The 23009-nt window shown below is 44.5% G+C and overlaps 1 protein-coding gene across 2 annotated transcripts; it reads right to left on the bottom strand.

Moving 5' to 3' along the window:
- Positions 1 to 73: 73 nt before the first annotated feature.
- On the bottom strand, positions 74 to 23002 carry niban2a (niban apoptosis regulator 2a). Of its 2 annotated transcripts, XM_034546218.1 has the most exons (14): positions 22665 to 23002; positions 16911 to 17041; positions 15223 to 15351; positions 15007 to 15112; positions 14458 to 14625; positions 7766 to 7881; positions 5661 to 5765; positions 5414 to 5576; positions 3946 to 4133; positions 3494 to 3649; positions 3179 to 3292; positions 2813 to 2920; positions 2616 to 2727; positions 74 to 2513 (listed from the first exon to the last, which is right to left on the bottom strand). In XM_034546218.1, the coding sequence occupies exons 1-14, from the start codon at positions 22717 to 22719 to the stop codon at positions 1420 to 1422; spliced, it is 2745 nt and encodes a 914-aa protein (XP_034402109.1). In that variant the 5' UTR covers positions 22720 to 23002; the 3' UTR covers positions 74 to 1419. The 2 variants fall into 2 exon arrangements, with proteins under 2 accessions (XP_034402109.1, XP_034402110.1); XM_034546219.1 differs by lacking the exons at positions 14458 to 14625; positions 15007 to 15112; positions 15223 to 15351; positions 16911 to 17041; positions 22665 to 23002 and adding an exon at positions 13553 to 13652.
- Positions 23003 to 23009: the final 7 nt, after the last annotated feature.

Here is a 23009-nt window from a genome sequence, read left to right as displayed (position 1 = left end):
GGAAAATAAAGCTTGTGTAGAGGACAATGTAATTTGATACTTTTGTTCTCATTAAAATGAAGATGTAAAAGGGTATGTTTGTACTTTTATTTATTTACATACATTAATTCCACTTCTGGTACCTCCGTGTCCTCTGTATACGACACACTTATTTCAGTATGTAGTGTCCATTTGTCCTTGAAGAAGGTTTTTATGCTTTTATTTCCTGTTTTTTCTTTTTAGTGAATGGAGATGAAGATACAAATGCAGTCTATCCAAAAGCAACACATATCTCCATGTGTCATATTATCAGAAGAGTCTTTAATCGCATGGCGGGTCCGCTGAGCGTGCACAAATCTGAAATGTGTCTGCTATGTTCAACATATTAGAAGATTTATTGTCTCTAATTTCTTCCGAGGAAACTAAAACGCTGTCATGGTTTACAGGAACAACACGTTTTCCCCAACAAGATAAGTATCAGTGATGCAATCTCTTATCTTTTCTTTTTATAACACAAATGAGGATATAAAACTCTTAAAAGCCACGTATCCAAACGACATTAATGTTTCGGAAAATAATTCCCCAGATTTATTCAAATTTGAATTCAGTTAGTCGCTGTCGCGTTTGATTTAATGTATTTACCATAAAGTAAATTTGTGAAGAGAGTTGACATGATGAATCTCCCTCATATTCACAAAGAGAGCTCCGCATGATTACACGTTACATCCAAATCCTACAAGTTTAAAGAGACATTATTTGCTGTATCTTGCGATGAATTTTGGTTGCTCGTCAAAAAGATGAAAACATCCAACTCATCAAATCACAGTAAGTGCAAATCATTCCTGACAGATTGTACTAAATATCTGGTGTTGAAACATGAAGGCCATTTGCGAATACAGGAAAAGATTTCAAAGAACAGGCTACGTGGGAAAATTACAAAAATAGATTTCAAAAGAAATAGCAGTGGACAAATCCCCATCCAACATCTAAAGGCTGATTGTAGCACCCCCTGCTGCCCAGGTAGAGGCTGTGATTATGAATGTGATGCATCAAGAAAAAACAATACAGACCTGATTTACAGATATAACTGACGTAAACAAACCTTTAACACCATTTTTTAAAACATTAATAACTTAGATGTAGTTGATGTTAAGAGCTTACTTTAAAAAAAAACCTGGTCCTTGTGATGGACCTGTTAACATAGCATAAAGGAGCAGATATGAAAGCAGTGAAGAAGATACTTTGCAAAGCTGCATAGAAAGGAACCAATCACCAAAGTAAAAAAAAAAAAGTCGAAGGGAGGCTGGAAGTGTACAATACTCATTTGAATTAAACCTTTTAAATACAGTCCTTATTCATTCTCTCCCTTCACATGTGATGCACACTTTTTTCCTCTGAGCCTTTCTCCAGTATTAGAGTTATGTCCGGCGGATTACCTCCCTACACCAAAACCACTTCCACTTCCACCGGGTCAATTACTTTGTCCTCTGCCTCCAGACCGTTTGTGATTGGCTGAAGCTCACCTTCGTCCGGCCCCACGCTGGACGGTGACTGGAAGCCGCTGTCGCTGCGCGAGCTGGAGTCCGAAGCCTGCGGTGCCGCTGGCGAAGGCTCACAATCCGACCCTGCTGCGGAGCCCTCGGCAATGCGTCCGCTGTCGTCTTCCTGCACCGCTATCTCTCTCTCCTCGATGGCGTTCTTGATGGCTGCCTCCTCCTGATGCTCCCCATCGGCTTCCTCCTCCACGCTCTCCACCGGCTGCTCGACGACCGGCTGCGGGGCCGTCTTGTCTGGCGGAGGTGTCCGGGGGACGTCCTCCAGTGTGGTGGTGACGTGCGTCACGCCGTCCTGCTCCCCGTCCTCCACCGTGGGGGTGACGTGCGTCACGCCGTCCTGCTCCCCGTCCTCCACCGTGGGGGTGACGTGCGTCACGCCGTCCTGCTCCCCGTCCTCCACCGTGGGGGTGACGTGCGTCACGCCGTCCTGCTCCCCGTCCTCCACCGTGGGGGTGACGTGCGTCACGCCGTCCTGCTCCCCGCCCTCCACCGTGGGGGTGACGTGCGTCACGCCGTCCTGCTCCCCGTCCTCCCAGGTGACGGTGCCTGTGGTCGGCTCCATCCCGTTGGTCATGTCGCTCGGGCTCTCCTTCGAGACGGGAGGCGCCAACTTCACCATCGGATTGATCAGGTCTCTGATTCCAGTCACGCTGTCGGGCGACATGGGCTCCTCAGACGCCTCGGCATCCTCCTCGGGGATAATCTCCACACCTGGGACCTCCATGCAGGACTCAAAGGAGAGAGGGATCCCGTCCAGCTGGATCATGGACACCACCTGCCTGCGTCTGCTCCCAGAGCCCCCTCCTTCAGACTCGCCGCCGTCACCAACGGGGCCCTCCGGCTCATCGCCCCCGAATTTGGCAGCCCAGTCCACCTGAGGTGATTCTTCGAGCAGGTGCAGGTTGGGGTCGCTGTTGGACAGAATGATGCTGTCCCTGTACAGATTGTGTCTCCTCTGGACCGCTGCCTCCTTCACAGCTGGACAACAAACGCAAACAAAAAAATGAGTCCCTGTGCTCACGAGTAGGTGAATAACATTTCGAAGTGCCGTATCGCTTCTAAATCGCGTGCGTCCCTCACCCATCATGATGTCCTTGGAGACGCACTGCAGCACCACCTCCTCAAACAGGTTTTCCACCAGCAGGAAACGGGAAAAGTCCTCGAAGATCAGCTCTTTGAAGCGAGGCAGCTCCTGGGGGAAGGGGGGGGGGCTATCAGCTGACGACCTTTTGTTGCAAGTTCAAAGTTAAAAGAAGGCCGAGCCGGGTGCTACTCACAGGTGAGCAGGATGGCGAGAGCTGCTGCAGCATGTATGGGATGATGATCTGCAGCAGAGACTCTCGGAAGAACTTCTTGCGCACCGTGCTGCTGTCATAATCATATTTCTGCCGGGGGAAAGATCAGAAACACTTGTGTAGTAAAATAGCACTTATCATATTCACATGTTCCAACATTTCTTTCTGCTCCTGCTGAAACTCCCTCTGCAGATTATTGAAATGAACCGCATCCCCATACATACTTTCTGACTGAATAAATCTAAAGATGTCTCATAAAACAGAATGTCAAAGACTGTCTCGTTCATTTATTTAATCTCTAGAAAAGAAAGCACAGTTTATCTACTGAAATAAAGGTTCTTGTTTTACCTTGAGAACCCTGTCCTGGCATCGCTGGATGGTCTTGCACATGTCATCTTCTCCCTGGGTCTCTAAAGACTGGTTGAGCAGCTGCTCAAATGTGTACACTGCATTGTCCATTTGCTGTGGAAAAAATATATATAAGTTTACAGTTAATAGTTCTACAGTAGCATAAGAAACCATTGATGCTGCTAGTGGAAGTAAAGCACAGTTTATCTTCACAACTTGTTGTGCTCTTTTTGTCCAGCAGGTGTGAGTAGAGACTACACGCTGGGCAGGACGTGTCTAGTCCTGTCAAGGAATTAGGGAGTGTGAGCTCCTTACCTGCCCCATGAGGGTCTGAGCCCTGCTGACGAACACCGAGGGGCTGGCGAGGTCGAACCTCTGCTGCAGGCCCTCCAGATTGAGCTGCTCCACCTTCTCGTAGCAGCTCTGCATCTTCACCGGGTGGAGGGCGAGCATGGACAGCCTCTCCATGGGCTGAGAGAGAGAGAGAGGGAGTGAGGGAGGAGGGTCACGGCGATCGAGGTGAGAATGGTATGAGCAGACTCTCTGACTACTATGTGTAACGGGAGGGTCATGGTGACAAACCCAACAGAGAATTACCACCAACAGTGACCACGCCCTCCTCCCACATTACGGTGGTGATCAAACGACTCCTGGAGACGCGTGAGGTCAGGTCACCACGACCCGCGGTCACACATTACCGTACATTAAATCGAGCACGGAAAGATAAAAGTGAAAGAAGCACTCGCAGTCAGCGAAACAGGACTCACGTCTCCCAGTTTGTCTTTCCCCCCTCCGTTGAGCAAGTTCTTGCTGATCTCCACCAGCTCCCTGAAGAAAACCTCCCTGACCTCGGAGAAGCCCCGGCTGCTGGGCTCCATCAGGGCCTCCAGGATGGAGCTGATGTAGGGCTGGACGTTGGTCCGCAGGAGCTGCTCCGCCTTGGGCAGCACCAGAGCTGCAGGCCAGCAGAAAGGATCATGTTCATGGTTAGTTGCTGCGGCTTGTAAAGGAACAGCGTATTGTTTTTACCCAGGTTTAAATGGTATGTAAGACGTTCAAGTGAAGCCACTTCAGTGGAAGCCCTGCGGCCTTCTCAGACGGGCCTCCACCCAGTGGTTGGAAAGACAACCTGTGCTGAAAGGGGCCGAACAAATGAAATCAAGGGCTTGGATTACCACTCTCAAGACCTCTGCATTCCCCTCCTGTAACCTGAAGCCGGCATGATTTTTGCGCAGCTGACTCATAGTTTTTTTGCGTCATATTCGCGGGAAGTCAGAAAGGGACGGAATGCAGTTCTGCCACTTCAGCTCAATGGCAAATGGTACACATGAGAGATAGCTGACGAGTGAATAGGGAGCTGGCGGGGGGGTGGGGGCGGAGGCTTAAGTGCAAAGCTGAAGCCAAGAGGAGAAAGTACAGAGAGAACAACTAAAGCAGAGAAATGTCAGATATGGAGGCAGCTTTGGTTACAGAGGAAAGGCCCCGTTTGTGCCCAATGTCGATAACTTGAGCGATGTGGCGTTATTCAGTGACCAAGAATCCCTTTAACGGTGGAGGTGGACAATGACTTGCCCTTGAGGTCGGGGGAGGTAAATGTTGCACGGCAAGAAGTGTACCGAGTCACTTTGTGAGCTAGTGTTCAGTTAACACTAGATTGATTTATGCAAACAAAGGACATATCTCTGTCAGCATTTCCTTCCTGTCCTCCATTATTCGGTCACTCCTTTTTATCCTAGAAGCATTGCTCTAATTCTTTTCATTGTTCTTACTGTTTAATAAATCCATGTCAGACTGGAGTCCTTATATGACTCACAGCCGTGATACTGGACACAAGTATGGATGTTTCGGTTGTTTTTTTAGCACCAGTTTGCAAGGTTTTGGATATTTACAGGTAAAATCTTAGTGTCTGGGTTACATTTGTGGTCAATGTGGCAATATATCAATGTGTAACTTGGCATGATGGTTATGCCATGTGCACAAATACACCCTACAATTACAAATATAGTAAACAATAAACAAATACACCTGTGGTAACAGAATCGTTACGCCTACCTCACGTTGGGAACTATTTTCTGACCACAAACTACCGGACGATGCAAAGTGCACGTGTGCGTCACTTGTCTGTGTTGCGGCCCTAAAATATTCAACACGTAGCGCAAGATGCATCTCGGGCTGTCGGCCTGGTGTTTACAGCCCAAACGGGAATGGAAAGCGGCGGGACAACGTGATGCGTACCTCGCATCTTGCTGCTGACGTGCTCTTTGGACGCGATGATCTGGTCCATGTCGGTCCGCAGCCCGCCGTCCAGCGGGGCCCTCAGGGCCTCGCAGGCTTCGGCCAGTGCTTCGTACTGGCTGGTGGTCTGAGACAACACCTGCCTGTACAGCGCATCGGAGATCTGGATGGAGGGAGGAGTTCAAAGACGTGACGTGGTTTTCTGGGACTCCCCCGTGTTTTTTGATGCAGTGCGATGGGAACTCACCAACATCCAATGCTTCTGCCTCTGCTGCATCTTCCCCCTCAGGCGAGGTGCGATAACGCTCCTCAGCTCCGGGTGGAGGCTCTCCATGACCAGGTTAGCAAGAATCTGTGCGCACACACACTATATTTCAGTATTTACACACTTTTAGTTATTCATCTTGTAGTATGTGTTTTTTTGTATTATTATTTTGTATTGGATTGATTTCCAACTAAAGGTCCTATAAGGTCAGCCCCGCCTTGTTACCATTTACAATTATAGTTACTTTGCACCACCTGGGAATTTTCACACTGGAAGTGTAGTAAAAAAGCAAAACAACCAATACTCCACCCAAAAGAAAAGCTAAAATAAACCTTTAACACGGAAACAGTGGGGCGATTGATACACAGCTGGATACAGAGAGGCAGGAAAGCTGGCTTTAGTAGCACTGTCCACACACACAAACACACACACACACACACACACAGCCAGGCTCACCTCCATGACGTTTTAACTAAGCTAAAATAATATTTGGTGAAACATGTTGCCCGGTAATGAACGGCTGAGACAAGAGCAGCGCACAGAAGAGCAGCAAAGCTCGACAGACGGGTGTATTTTACTTTGTCTAAAAGCTTATCTGTCTGGAAACACTCAATTCAATAGTATTGTTGCATTGGCAGCTGTGCCATATGTTATCTTGTTCTTATGATACTTCAATTTGTATCTGTGTAAGTTGTACACTCTGTTTTCTCTTTTAAAGGTAAAATAAAAAGCCTGAAAACAGCAGAAAAAAGCTCCATCGCCCCTCTGGAAATGTATTCCAGATGTTGAAATGGAGCAAACCCATTTTCACATTAACACAGGTGTAATTGATCAAATGAAAAGGGTCCCATTCCATTTAGTGTGTCACAGCCATTCCAGTGCGCCGGCTTGCACAAAGCCAGGGCCAACCTACATGGAACAGGGCCTTTTAATGAATGTTATGTTATGTTGTTTACCCTGCAGTGACACGTCTTTCACAGCAGACATTTGGACTTGTCATAGTAGGAAAGGTTTGTGTGTGTGTGTGTGTGTGTGTGTGTTAGTGTCACAAAACTTCACAGGTGTGCAGCACAGATCAAGATGAAGGCGGCTGCGTCTCCGTTGGTGTGATCCCATCGCTATCAAGATGTCCTCTTGATTGTTCTCAATGCTTTGTGGACGCCCTTTGATGCCGTCATGCTCCGTTTAGTGTCATATGTATTATGAACAATATTCTTGTTTGAGTGATATGAATGTTACGGGTTGATTTGGTGTTGCTGCTTTTTGTTTGGGGGCGTGTCCTCAACACAAACCTTGGTCTTCAGGCAATGTTGTCAACTGGCTTTAGGGACGTAAACATTGTCACAGTGGTCCCATTCACATGTTCACCCAACGCATGCTTTTTAATTGTGACACCTTGTTTAACTGCCAATAACATTCAAACAGCTGAGCTCCAGTACTGTGGTGTTCCCTGCAGGATTAATAAACTACGTACCCCGTGCCCATGTCTGGAACCGGCCCCGCACAGGGCGACTGGGGGGCACTAGAGGAGACTGAAAGAGACTCATTCAGAGAGACCCCAATCAACTGCGTGTGTGTGTGTGTGTGTGTGTGTGTGTGTGTGTGTGTAACGCTTGTATGCTGAGGGGTGGAGTCTTGTTGCTGACAGTCTGTTTAAAGGTTGTGTGTGTAGGTGCAGTCATGTACGCCAGTGTGAAGAAAGGGTGTGTGTTCATAAAGGAGATTGAGTGTTTATTTTTCCTGAGCTTTATTCATTGAGAAAATACTTTTCTCTGAAAAGCAGCCCTGCGTCCCTCTTTCTTTTCTTTTTTTACCAATGCATGTGGTCATCCATCATTGTATTCTCTCAATAGGGTACTATAACTACGAAAAACAACTACGGCCCTGTACTCACAGTGACTGTTTCGTAGTGGTTCCTGTTCTCTTTGAACTAGACTAATGGTCCAATGACCTGGAAGTTGGCATCAAACAACCATAAATGTGTATAGTACATTCTGTGCCAGCGGGGAAACAAGGACAATTCACGAGTGTACAGTGTGTTTTTATATGAGCTGAGAGCCATTTGTATTGTGATCGGAGGTCCTGACCTGTGGGGGCGTTCCGCACATCATGTCCCAGGTCCCGTAGTGTCCCTTGGCTTGTCTGTGGAGCCTCACCGAGTCGGTGAAGGCCGGCGTCTGAACGGTGCAGTCCTCTGACAGACCTGTTGGGGGCAGAGCAGATGCATGGTCACATTAGAGCAAGACCCCTTTCTCCTCTTTTTTTATTTATTTTTTTTAAAGAAAAAATTGTTGACTGAAACTAAAGTATCTCAATAGAATTGCATGATTTCTCTGTGTTGAAGTAAGAATGCTCTGCGATGACCGAAAGGGTGTTTACTTGACGTGAGACAAACACATTCGGTTTGTTTCTGTAGATTCCCACTCCAACAACCGCTCCCATGACATCTGAGTCATTTGTGAGTGTCTGCTTTTTGGCCAGCGGTACATCCAGTGACAGTCGCTGGCGCATGCACACTCGGCCCCTCGCATTGCACACACACCGTTGTGTCATCACCCAAAACGGGAAGATGTCGGCTTGTTGGAGGACTGATTTCATGTGGTTGCCCTGGTTACCGCCACTCCCAGCTGACGGGACAATAGAAGCTGCCCGGCAACATGCGTGTGTGTTTTATTTTTTTAGGAAGTTGGTTTCTTATCATGTGGTTGTGTTTAAACGATGAAACGACAGGTGTCTCTCTCTCTTAAGGCAAAGTCAAACATCCCACACAAAAGAGTATGAATGTGCAGGTGTATGGACTAAAACATCCCTATAATTAGCAGTTTTGTCTTCCTTAAAATAAAAGTGACTAATGCTTTAGTTGTTTTTTTATTTCTACTCTGTTCTCGTGGGTCCTTCTGATGCAGACATGTGTATTTAAAGGCTAGGTTTTCTGTTTTCATTTATGATGGTCAATCATTTAACACAACTTCAACATAGCAGCAATACCTTTAAAAAAAATAATAATAAAAAAGAACATCCCTCAGTTGTTCACTGGACCTAGACTTTTACAATTATTATCCTTATTATTTCCTTATTGCAGTGGTGGAAGAAATATGTAGACCCCTTACTTAAGTATAAGTACAAATACCACAGTGACACCGATTCTTCTAATTAAATGACAACAAGCCCAACAGCAACCCATCACATTAACATCAGGCCAATGTTTCTGATGACATGGCAAAAAGAAGTTGGTTCTTAAAATATAAATATATATATATATATATATATATATATATATATATATATAATTTTTTTTATTGCGTAGCCTGTTCGGGACAATACAGCGTCCACTCTAGCTGCTTCTTGCTGATTATGCACAAGCATCAGTGTGTGTGCGTCCATCAAGTTATTTAGTCTGCGACTGTGCGTCTGTCTGTGACTCAGAGGAGGTTGACAAAGACAGGAAGTGACCAAGAAGTGAGGAGGGGGAGGGGCAGAGCCAGACAGGAAGCCGTCGCTGCTCCCAGCTCCCTAACTCTCTTGCTGACGGGGGCTGTGTGTTGGCTTGTTTTGGCACAAGGTTTCATGGGAACTCTCTGGATAAGGAGAGAGGAGCAGACGAAGGAAATAACGGCGCAGACGGCCGCCACGTTGGCAGCTGACCAGCCGTCGTTTGGAGGTCAAACGCAGTGAAAGGTATCTGAGGGACACGGCAGCAGTCATGGTTTACAATCCTCCCGCCAAACATTTCCAGACCAGCAACTGACAATGTGCACGTCAACAACGGCCACGTGGCCTTTTCCTTTTTAAAGTGTACTTGTCTGTCGACCAACCGGTTCACCCCATGACTAATTGGTTTGGATGGTTTCACATGGCTGAGTCCTGTTGGCATTTCTCGTGCTGAGTAGTCCATAGCTGACTCACCGACACCATGGCAAGAAAGTGTAACATTATACTTCCTGTTTACAGCCGCCTTACAGAAGTAGCAAAGAACAACAAACCTAACTCCGCCTCTGGATCTCTAACTCTTGATGTTTTGGCATTTTTACTCATGATGATGGACTGCTGACCTACTGTAGTTCAAAATCAGCATCCCGTTGCTGCAGACTGGAAGTTATGGGATAGAGGAAGCAAAAAACTGAGATTCTGAGTGGAGCCCTAAAATAAATAGTAATGGTAAATGCATAATGTTTACATGGCCTGGTGGCTGGGAACCACATTGCGTTCATTTGAACACCGTCGGGACACAAACTATGCTCGGATCACCAGCGGGAAATACCTGAAAGAGAAGTCGTCTACATTCTCATGGTGTTGCTCACTTTTAGAGAATGTTCTGCTTGGTGCCTGTAAACCACCACACATTCTCCATATGTCTGAACCAAGCAAGATCAAGGAGCCGATTAGAGTTGCTCTGCAGTGTGTGTGTGTGTGTGTGTGTGTGTACTTTGTATAAATAGAACATGTGGCAGCACTTACCACCGTCTCTTTTTTTTTTTTTGAGGCATTTCCCTCCCTGCCTTGCTCACCACGCTCTGGTTGGTGGGATCTTAGCAGCAGCCGTGGATGAGTTCCCATGCCTTCACATGCCTTCTGGGTTAAATACATTTGACATGTTTAAAAACCCACTAAGCAATTGACTGTCAAATGTTGTCTGATTAGACTTCAGCTTCAGGCCACCAAAGCAGGTTTTTAAACTCTTCATTTGAACCCTCACACTGCTGCTGCTCCCACCGACGTGCATGAGTAGGATTTCCCCCATATGGTGCAGCCCTATGGAAACCGCCAAACCCACAGTGCAATAAATACTCAGTGAAACGTACCATCAACCGCAGACACCGCAAACACATGACTGAATAAGTCCTATAATGCAATATGAGCAGATCCTTGTAGCGGCATCTGAGAGAATGCTGGACAACCTGTCTTGGTTTGGTTTGTATATTAGTACTCTGATATCTTGTCTGGAAGTGACACCATAGAGTACATAAATGTCAGCATTTTGAATCGTATAGCATGCTGGAAAAAGCCCCACTGCTCTGTGACTGACGAGCCACAAACGTGGCTTGAAATGTACATATTAATGTCCTTTTTTGAGTCTGGAGGAATTAGTGTGAGGTCTGTGGATCCGAGCAGGGGGCTGGCGGTGGTTTAAGAGGCTGCGGGGGTGGAGAACTGTCTCTGATTGATGGTTCTCTAGTGGCCCAGCAGCAACAGCAGCTCTGGAGCGGTCTGAGAATGCTAATGTGCTGCGGCACCATAGCTGCACAAGCTGAACACATCACACGGGTTGAAGCTACTGATGACTTCTTTTCTATTGTCAATTCATTTCTTGATTGTTTTATAAAAAAAAATATTTATTAATTCAACGTATATATTAAGAGCCCAAGAGGATGTCCTCGTTTTCAAAAGCAAAACCTGAATTATGAATGATATGAAACCAAAGGAAACAAATCTTCACTTTTCAGAAGCTGGAACTATAAAATGTTTGCCAATGATGCTATTAAAGCTACTACGGTGTCCTTGTGGACAAATGCGGTAGTGTTTCCCTCCAAAAAACTGTTAACTGAGCTTATTAACAGGATGCTTTGCAAATCAGCCAGTTTAGGCGATGCAAAGCAGCAGCCGGTCATTTCACTGGAAAGATATCGAGGATGAGAAGATGAGAGCTTTTGTGAATTTTAAAATAGATCTTGTGTTTTACATTTGGCTTGTGGTTTTTACATATAGAACCAGCTGAATAGTGTCATTGTTCAGCTGAGGGACAGCTTTGCGTGAAACCTTTTGTGCTCCTAGAAGTTCATTATTCATGGAAAACTGAAGGATTTTCTGTACCATGCCTGGTAGATTATTAGCTCTATAGAATCAGAAGTGATGGATTTACTGGTCGTTTCTCACTTGAGTGTATGCCATTTACAGCCATTCAATATTGCTAGTAATTTACTTGCAACCTTTTCATGTGTGTGTGTGTAACTGCAGAGAGGGCAGGGGCCAGGCTGTAAAACCATTGATCACTCCCAGGAAAACTCTTTTACCGGTTCTGGTTTTCTTCAAAACACCCGGGGGGGGTGACTGGGCGTGAATGCCAATCCACACTGACACCTGCCATGGCGACAGTAAAAACAGCAACACGCTCTTCCCTGTTCCTTCCAACGGATCCCGGGGGAGCCCGGCCTCACAGCTGGAATGTACGGCAGGGACCGAGCGTGCCCGGACAGGTCGCGGTAGGGGAAGTAACGGGTGAGCTCGACTGCTTACAGCCAAGAGGCCGACTTTGTTTTACAGTCCAGAACATGTGTGTGTGCGCTGGAGGTTTGTGTGTTATGGCTCTTCAGTCAATGTGCCCATTGGCTGTGTGGTTGGGGAGAACGCAACTGAGTTGACTGGGTGCAAAACAAGGTTGAATCAGGTTGGGCAACTTTGTCAGCCCGGTGATGAGCTTTGAGTTGTAATGTTCACGTATATCGTTCACCGTACAGGATTGTTTGGGCTGTAGGAGCGGAGTGGTTTGATGATTGACGACGTGATGATGCATTCCTGACATTACTTGATAATAAGGAAGCCATACATTAGCCTTCACGTGAAGGACGCTGTGGAGGCCTTGGAGCTAAAACTACACCAACAGCATAATACTCCTGTGTACACGCCCACAGGCAGGTACTGTGAAACCACATACTTGTGTGCTTTAAAAGTAGGGTCAGCTCAGGTGAAGTCTTTTCTTTTGTGGATCAAATCTCCCATGTCCTGAAGAATGTGGATGTTCGTAATTGGTTTCCAAAATGTTAGTACAAAATAACATATTGACCGAATATGGGATGATTAGGGTCACAAATGTAGCTAATGTGACACGGCCCTAGTTGATTACTTGTATGATAGAAATTCTTTTTGGAATAACAAGTTGAGGCATTAACTTAACTATTTGCTGATTTGCATACATTTCGAGGAACATAAATGTGAATATGGGACCGAGCCACGCTTTTTGTCGATGTATCACTCGATAAAATACTGTCAACATTCTTTCTGGGAATACAATATGTTATTAATCAGGTTATGAATGATGTATGAACTAACCTCTCTCTAAAAACCTTCAGAATATAAATGAAACTGGGATGTTTGGGTTATGTGAGTGATACTAAAGTGGAGAATTCTGGATTAAAGTGTTGTGTGTACTGCAGGTAAATAGGCTCAACAAATGAACTAATGGTGTCACCATGCCACTTCCCCCCCCAAAAAAAACTTCTAAAAGTTGGTTTAAATATGCAAATATGGCCTTATCTAATTTGTTTTGTGTCGAGCAAATAGACAAAGACATAAAACAGCTCAGAATCTCTAACATATATAAAAGTAAAGACGTTGAGTGTTTGTCTGTCGCAAGTGTATTTACTATGTAATGATGTGTATCTTAGATTCGAAGGTTGCTCTCCATGAAAAAGTGACTATAGCCTTTTATCTTCACCTCTTTATGAATAAATGCTTTACAGATACAATCTGCGCTTGATCTACAATCTCTGTCTTTGCAGCCAGCGAGATCCAAGCAAGCCCGATCACGTTCAAGGCAGCAGTCGTTTGTTTGTCGCTGAAGCTCTGCTTCGTATTTCTGTCTCAACTTCCCCACCTTGTCACGCTCATTCTCTCGGTCTCCGGTCTTAATGCAGCACACTGAACCACGGAGATGACGGCGACTCCCCATCACACGAATGGACTCCCTGCCGTTTCACGGCGAAATCTAACTTTAAAATTGACCTGCTAATTACACTTTTAATTGTTAAACGTGTATGATTTGGGTGGCACACAAGGTTTTGGAATACGGGTCAACCGTTCCGCTTCAGGTGCCAAAAGGTGGCGCTCCACGTTGTCTTGCCAAGCCGAGAGGCAACGTGACCAAACCAATGGATTACCTTGTGTTTGCACATCCTGCGGCATGTCTCTGCCTCTTGTGTCTCCACACAATGTCTCGTGAGTCAAGCCATCACGAGAACAATCCTTCATCGAAGATCAAGACTAGTTCTCCACCCGGACCAAACAAACAACCAATTGCAAAACGCACCGCAGTATCCTGCAAAATACAATTAATGCACAAACAAAAGCGGTTAAGGATGCTCAAACCAAGAAGGGTGGGTGAAGCCGGCGTAATTTAACAAGTGTCAGAGAAAAAGGGAAAAGTAACTCCTCATTGTCACGAAATTCTTCACAGAAATACGTCAGCTGACAATAAATTTTTTTTCTTTCTTCATGTTTGAAGTTCTTTCTTTTTTTTGTGCGTTTCTGGAAAGAGAAGGCCTATTCAGCACTTTTGACTTTTTTCTCTCTTTTTTTTAACGATGGTTACTCATCTTGTCGATTATTGGTTTGATTCATTGGTTATTCGTGGTAAAAAAAAACATCACAATTTCTCAGAGCCCAAATGAAAAAAATGTCAAATGAATCCAGTCTGGCTCTCTGTTCAGCCGACGACAACATGTCTCACTGGAGCCAGGAGGTCTCACATTAAACAAATACCCATCATTCCTGCAGCATCTCACATTCAACCAGCTCACTCAGAAGGCATGTAAAGGCTTCACACTGTGACACACACACACACACACACACACACACACACACACACACACACACACACGGGCACTGATGGTCCAGAGCACAGAGAGAAAGACATGTACTGTCCTGGCTGGGCAACTCAATGTAACAGTTTATCTTCACTTGTGCTCATCGCAGGTCTCATAAATAATCTGAATCCCATTCATTCAACACTGCCAACAATGCCGTGTTAGTTGTCTGCAAGTGACGATGCGGTGTGTTTCGTTACCGTTGTTACTGTGTCTGACGCAGTCCTGCAGCACTGCGTGCCACTTCTTCTGCTCCTTCTCTGTCGTCACACAGAAGTAGTGGTGGCGGGCGTACGGGTGCCACAGGATGAGGGGGAACTGGGTCGCACACTTGATGAACGGATTGCTGCCCGATTTGGCCTTGACGTCTACGGCGGGGGGTCACATGACGGGGCGAGAATGAGAAACTGCACGATCTAGAAGGCACTTTACAGGCAATTAGGACAATGCAAAACGAAGATGGAAATGAGGGAGAATTGATTTAAAGCAGATGCACTGGGGATTAAATGTTTAAAATATCTGGAAATGAAACAATTACTCCTTTTTGTTCGTTTTTAATTCCAGTTTACTCAAATTAATTAATTTGGTCAATAAATTATACTGATTTAAAAAATGTATACAATGTATGTACAAGCAAAACAAGTGCGGTACACTATATACACACCCACCATTTTTAGCTATATGTTTTCACATATCTACAGTACATGAATTATGTTCTTTGTCAGTCTAGTGGAGTCTAGTCTTCCTACCCGGCAGGCTGGTGTTGATCAGGTCTATGTATTCCTCCATTGAGGTCAGGGCCTTGTACCCAGCGCAGTTGATGGTTCCTTTCGGGTGAAGGCCTCGTTCGTGTGCCTGTTGGAGAAACGGCAAATAAAAACACTCACAAAAGAAAACACGGCAAGCTGTTTTTAACGCAAGTGATCACCGAGTCGGAACAACTGTTCAGTGGAGTAAGAACCCACTGTTTTGCTCTCGTGGAGACTGATGGTGTAGCTGTTGGGCACGGACACAAAGCGATTCCTCCACTTGCGATTCTCCTCCAGATACTGAAACAGACTCCCTGAGAAGATGGACCGGCCTGCCAGAGGGTCCTGAAAAATCACATTATATGTATCATTGCAGAGCATATGCGTGTCATTTGGAATAATTTGGATTTATTCAGAGAGGGTCCTTTAACTCTGCAAGAGACCTGAAGGCTAGATTTAGTTTTGTTTGTGTTTGTGTGTGTTTACACAAGGATACACACCGCCCACGCGGTTTTCCGATTTCCTGTTTTATATCAAGTAATCCTGAAGCTCAGAGGAAAGAACGAAGGGACAGAAGTGAGGAGACGAAGCAGAAAGAGGCGCTTGGGTTGGAGAACAGATGTGTTTGTTTGCTGGAAACTGTTCAATTACTGTAATGTTTTGTACATTAGTGACGGTATTACTGGGGCTTATGCAGAAAGAGAGTGATGAGGCTAATATTATTTTGTTATGTTTTACTGTTTCTGTTTTTAGTGCATGCACATGAGGGTCATGATGCTGATAATGCATCCCTCTACAGTGAGCTGTATTAGTGGGGGAAATGGTTTATCTATAATACAAATATCAGACATATGTTGGTATATGTTGGTGTATATTATTGTGTATTTCTAGTCCAATATTAATACAATATTAAAGTAGAGTCTTAAGAATTACATATATATATATATATATATATATATATATATATGTGTGTGTGTGTCCATTTATATATATATATATATATATATATTTGTGTTTGTTTGCATAGCATTAATTCACATGTGCATCATTTTTCTCTTATGTCATAAGCACTCACAAGCTGCTGTCCTCCGCATAGTGAAGAGAGCAGGAAAGCAGCTATAATAGAATTCCAAACGGCACCTCCGTTCATGTGTGAAATGTGCTCCACTTCCCCCTCAGCGATTGAAAATGTGAACAAAAGTGGGTCCCACAGTACATTCAGCAACCAAAAAGATGAGAGGAAACCCCAAAACAAGCCTCGCTTGTGAGGTAGCCTATGTGCACCCATAGACACGTACAGCCCAGAATGAGTGCTTCATGCCCCGTGCATCACATCGAGCTCCGTTTGCCTGACAAATTGACACATTGTTGCCTGTTTTGTCTTTAGCTACCAAACAATGGTGTAAATTAATTTGACGGCTTGTAAGATGGAAGAGAGGAAGATGGAGAGATTTCAGTTTGTTAAATTGGGAACAGATTTTGATCATTGGAACTAAAATACACACAAAAAAAAAATACAATTCCTTTAGGACAGAGGAATATGTCTCTAACAGCCTGTTATATGTTTCAGAAATTACAAAGACATTAAAGCCACATACTTTCTTTTGTTGTGCAGTTTATGTCTTTTATCGTTCTATAATTCAGCAGTTTAGGGCGACCTCTCAGTCATTTAGATGACTAATCAGTCATTTTGGTCTCATTTACAAGAATGTCTTATTTACAAGAAACTCCTGATGGTATATTTGGTAAACAAAACATTTTTAGTGGTGCTTTTGAGTGATTTCTTGTGTGGAGGAACTCCACTTTTACGGTCCTCTCGACTCAATAAATTAAACGATTAGTCGTCAAAACCGTAAGAGTTTCTCCATCAAGGACTTAAGCCTCTCTGTAGAATGGACACGTGCCTTCCTGTGAAGCAGCTGTGACTGCGCTCCTCCTCCTCCTTCGATCTCATAGCGGACGCTGTTGAAGAGGGCGACGGCGTACTGCTGCTGGTACACGCTACCGAACTCCTTCATCACGTCTCTGGTCCGAGCTACAGGAGGACACACACACACACACACACACACGCACACAAGATCAGGAGACATGCACACTGCACAAATCAATAACACAAATGATTTCTTTTTTTTCGATGGTCAAGGGACAAAGCACATCAAATCACAAAGCTTGAATCTAATGGTAATAGTTCATGTGTAGAACAGAACAGATCAAGACATTTCCAATTATATTCCAACATGAAAGACTTGGCTGTCTGGCAACACAGCTGATTTCCACATGCATCTCTGAGAATGATTTTATCAACTCCATTTTGGAAATTATTTTCAAAACTTACCATTTCGCAATTGAAATGTGCACAGCCATATTGGCTTCTACTTGGACTCACTGTCTTAAATTGAGTCTCACCAAGTCCGAAAGTCCACAACCTCCACTGGACATCAGCTCTTTATGAAAAGTGCCACATGGTCAAATGCAAAGTGGGCAAGAAAACATAATGATTCTTGTGCAGCACTCAACAAAAAGATACTGAAACGTTTTGTTATCAGCAGAGTTTACTTTAGTAAAACGTTTGGGACGGAAAGTGTTTGCATAGTTAAAACTGCAGTCAAAGGTCATTGTAGACCTCCCAATATATTCAAGACCCTTGTTCATTTATTTACTGCTGCACCATTCAATTAAAAAGAAATATACTAGATATCTTACTTTTCATTTTATACATATTCCCTGCCAATACAAGCCTGAGCCTCAAAACGATTATCATTATAAATCATCAATGGGTTGTGGAATGTCGGTCGGACAAAAGAGAAAAAGAGAATTTAAAGAAGTCATCTTGGGTATTTTAGGAGATATTATATAGAGTAATGGTGAATCAATCATGAAAATAATTGTTAGTTGCAGTATGTCAATTCAGATGAATCAATGTTTTCCTGTCTTGCCGATCCTCTCAACAGCTTGACTCAGCAGTTCTTTTCCACCACTGTCTGCGAGCGGCGTCCTACGAAATAGTCCAAGAACCTGCTGGAGGGTACATGAACGTTTCCCACATTCCAGTGCTGGAAAATGAGTCTGTGTGCGGGTCCTTCGGTGTGTTTGGCTCAGTCAGCGGCAGATGGGGAGTTGACTGTGATGTTTATGGACGGGACGACGCAGGAAGGAAAGAGCCGGCATGCAGTGGGAGAGCAGGAAGGAAAGTGCTGACAGGACAGGATAGACAGGGGGACAACGCGGAGGAGACGGGGGAGAGGGCCACACACACTTGGTAAAAACTCTGTCATACCAGGAAGAGCTGCGTGGACAGGTTAGAGGAAATTGAGAAGAATATTTTGAGACAGCTAAAACAAAGACTCCTCCTAAATCCACTGTTTAGTAGGACTGGCTGTTAAATTACTCTTTTTTTTTTTTAGGGTTTAGGAATGTCTTGTCATCCGTTCTGGTTCACTCACTGACTCAAGTTAAATGCGAATGCTTTGTCTGCCCTGAGGTCCCAAAAAGCTATTTTTATGTTATTATCTTGTTTGCTCAAGATATGGATCTTATCCACAATAACAGAATGATAAAATAAGACGGATATCAGATGTTTTACAGAAACTCGTTCACAAGATTAGTGCCGGCTCACGGGGCTTCTTGAGAGTTGGTACTTTCCACTGGTTGTCTTGCTGTGCCAAAGTCAGCAGTCTGGATAATTGTACATGGGTAGTCTTTTGGGCACTTGGAAATTGGAATTTGGGAACAAAGGCCACATCATAAATCACATACTCCTCTGTTCCAACCTGCATGCCAAAAGGTTCTGTTATATCCCTTCATACACCACAAACGAGACCCATGGAGAAGCCTAATTTGGTATATGCATTAATGAACTAACACACCCTTAGAGAGCTGGAAAACATGATGTCTAAGAGAGTACATCTTGATATAATTTTCCCTTTGTTGCCGTTTATCCGGGGCCTGGTCATGGTGGCTAAGCAAGGTAGTTTCGACATTCCTCCTCCCCTCAACATTTCCCAGCACCTCCTGGGAGATCCTGAGGCATTCCCGAGCTAGATGAGATTTATAGTCTTGCTAGCGTTCTGGGTCTACTACCAATGAGTCTCCTACCAGTCTCCAAAGGAGATCTCCGGAAGTCCTCTTAACCACATCCTTAAAGGTGGTTCCAGACACCCAGCATAGGAAACCTTAATTATGCTGCTTTTATCTGCAATCCGATGTGTTCAGTCACTACCTAACGCTCATGACCGTAGTTGAGGGTTGGAACGCAGATCAAGTGTAAATTGAAAGCCTTCCGTTCCAACTTAGATCTCTTCATGCCTTACTGCTGACACGGCACAAATCCGCCTTTTCGATCACATGCTCCAGTTTACCCTCACTCATGAACAAGACCAGGAGATACTTGAACTCCTTCGCTCGGGGTAGCAACTGACTCCCAACCTGAAGGGATCCATCCACCGTTTTCTGCCAGGGAATGATGACCTCAGACTTGGAGGTGCTCACTCTCACCTCAACCACCTCACAGTTGAGTGCAAAGGTTATAAAGTATAAGGGACGGATTACTTGCAGGTTGCTACAAGGTGATCTGGTTAATTTTTTTTTAAAACCTACTTGGCTCAGTTTCAAAACAAAACTCCTCTTCTCTGATGATTTTGCCATCAGATGATCTTAAGGGACATGGTCATAAGCCTTCTCTAAGACCACAAAACAAATGTAGACTGGACGAGCAAACGCCCATGAACCCTCTAATCCCATTTTAAGAGGGGAAAAAAGGAACCAACACCAACGGTCTGCAATGTTGCAAACTCAAAGTAACATTAAAGAACTGCGTCAGCCAAGACAGACCAAAATGTCAAAGATCCTTTCGCATATCCTGAAGAATCTCATCCCCACCTGGTGCCATGCTGCAGGTGGGCTTCTTAACTACCTCCAGAGACCTCTGCAAGGGATATGACTCAAGCTTTCCCCATATCTTCAAACGCCATCGGATGAAACTCACCACCAGGCAGACGGCTGTGCTCATTTCTTGACCCAACTGTACAAAACATACGGCTGCAGATCTGAGGCAAAGTGGTACCAACTAGATATAATGGGGGTCGCCTCTATGCATAGCAGTGGGACCAAACTCCAGGAAAGGGGCAGGACTCCCTTTTCTGAAGTTGCCCAAGTTGAGAGGCACCGGAACGGGCTGGTATGGGAATACTGACATGTCCCGCTATGTCGGAGTTCTTCCCTGAGAACGATCCCCAGCTCTATCCTGCTTAGGATGGGTTAACTACAGAGATCAAATCCCATCTATGTACCTGTACGTGACGAACCCCATGCTTTTAGTGGTTGAATGCTACTAAAATCATAATTATTTCAGAAACATTGTTTATTATAAGTAACCAGTAAAATGCACGTTTTACGTCTGAGATGTTGACATATGTTGCTGGCTGAATATATTGTGAGCATAATTCACTCTCAGCTTTTGCTTTCATTGAAAAGTCGCAGTCTTGTTCCGTGGCACATATTTGAGAAACGACCGCAAGATCTTCATAATGGACGTTCTTCCTTATTTACCAAGCCTTTAGTCAAAGGAGCAAATAACTTTGACTCTCTTAAGTGCGTATTGCGTCTGTGTTGTGTGGCCTCACGAGGGAGGAGACCATTTTGTGAGATTGTGCTCGGGCAACGAAGATGAAGAAATCACCTTGTAGGGAGGTACACACTCCAAACAAGACTTCCAATGCAGAAATGTAGAGTAGAAAACACTCACTCTCTCTCTTCATCACTCAACGTACTTTAAAGGGCATGCTATTTGTTATGCTATTACTTTACTTTACTTTTGTACTTTACATGCAAAGGACCTCCAGATAGGTGGGTAGAGATGACCCAGGTGGAGGGTGTGTGAGAACCAGACAGCAGTTTCAGCCATTAACCTTGTGACATGTTCTTACCTGCTCTACCCCTCATTATGTTCTCCTCGCCCTCCTCCTCTGACTCATCTCTTCATGTGTATGTATTTCTCAGCCAGACTTGTAATGAAAATGTTGCACTACTTTGGGTAATCTAGTTGAAACCTGAGAGGACGGTGGCTGAACAGTTGTTCAGATGTTGATGTTTTACATTTTTTGAAGAGCGTGAGATGCAGTTGAAGCTCCAGCAAATCTACTAAGTGGAACTTTTGAGATGAGATGCATATTTCTTGATTTTTAGAGGCCTATCTATTTAGTCAGGATGAAATCAGATATAGGGCATTGCATTATAGGGAGGCAACACATGAAAACATTATATATATATTTTATACATATATATATATATATATATATATATATATTATTTTATATATATGTTATGTATAATAATGATTTTTTATATATTATATCTATGAATTATTATATCTATATATTATATCTATGGATTTTTAAAACAAACAAACTATTAAGCATTTAGAAAAAGTTGCAAAAGATGGCTGTCACAAATATCTGATATAATATTTGATTATCCAATTTGTTGTCGATGTTTTAATATTTTCCGCAATACCACACCCAGTCTCAGTCTCTTCAGATACGCCTTAATTTACGAACCCATGCAAACTGAGAAACCAGTTTCTATCAATGGTATTCTCACTACCTTGAACTATTTCTCAGAGTGTTTCTCTTTGTGGTTCATAACAAACGGCAGCAACAAACCCACTGATTGTCGGGACCTCAAGAACATAGTCTTTGGTTTGCAGGAGTGGTTTCCTCATGTAAGTGTGGCGGCAAGCAAGCAGCAACCTGTAGGAACACCGTAACCGAGACTAAAAGTATTCAGAACAGTCTGGAGTATCGAAACAGTAAACTTGGATGCATTGCCAAACTTCTAGCAATGAAAGTCTTCTCTTTTTTAAAGAAAGCCTCAAGGCCTACACATTCATGGAAGTGGTTCAGCTTCTGCACCATTCCTCTGCTTCCCTCTGCTCCCATTCCTTGTTGGAAAATACCCACACAGACCTGCACAGTTCACAGTGGGAGGCTGGAGCAATCTGAGACTTAAATGGCAGGCAGTCCCAAACTTACACAAACACGCTGCCCTTTGGGGAACCTACTTATTATCTCTGAGAAATAGGCCTGCAGCAGAGATCGGGGGAACCGTTCAAGTAGAGCAACAATACGCTGATATAAAAGAGAAGCTTTGTCCGGGAAAGGTGACACTTGCTGAGCGGGGCTTAAAAAGATGGGTGTCTGCAGCTATTAGAGTTTAATGTGATGTATTTTAACACCACATAGGGTTAGGGTTAGGCACATTAGATTGTTTTAGTTTGTGACAAATCATGCACAGAGTCTCAGTGGATTCCCCTCTGCAGGTCAGTGTGACATGCTCTGTTTAAAGATAGTTTGTTTTATGTGACATAGCTTTTTCCAACACGTAAGCAAAAATAGAGAAGGGAAATGAGATACATATTTGTTGAAATTGACACATTAGAAACAGTAAGATGACTTCTACGGGCCCTTATTGGGGGGGGGGGGGGGGTAAAAAGTGTTTTATGTTTCCCCTACTGGAGGATATACAAACTCAACTTCGTTATTACACATTTGTATGAGCGTTGTAAGTTTTGGATGTGAGTAAAATAACTTTTTAAGGAACTTCAGTATCTGTCTACGTTCGTCGTCCAGCTGCAGCTCGGCCACTCGTCTCTCCGGCCTTACCTGTTATCACCTCCCGTCGGCCCTCATCCAGGTGAGAGGAAACCACGTCCCCCATGGTTACAGGAGAGCCGTATCCAAGCTGCTTACACGTTGCACTCAAGGGGGGGGAATACGTGTCGGTTATATCTCCAGCAGTCTCAAATATCCGAAAAGATCCACCGGGGGGAGGGGGGTGAGAAGAAGAAGAAGAAAAAAAAGACGTTCCTCCTGAGAGGCGCACTGCTCCTGGCGCTGCTGCGTGTCTTCTCTCCCGTCGAGGAGCGCAGGACTGCGGCGAGGTGACGACTCCCCGCCGGTGAGGAGCAGGAGGAGGTGAACACTGGTCTGGTTCACAGGGGAAGGACA

Source organism: Cyclopterus lumpus, chromosome 12, assembly GCF_009769545.1.
Source record: "Cyclopterus lumpus isolate fCycLum1 chromosome 12, fCycLum1.pri, whole genome shotgun sequence".
NCBI classification, from domain to species: domain Eukaryota; kingdom Metazoa; phylum Chordata; class Actinopteri; order Perciformes; family Cyclopteridae; genus Cyclopterus; species Cyclopterus lumpus.
The sequence above is the reverse complement of the archived record's forward strand: the minus strand, read 5'-3'. Positions and strand labels throughout refer to the sequence as shown.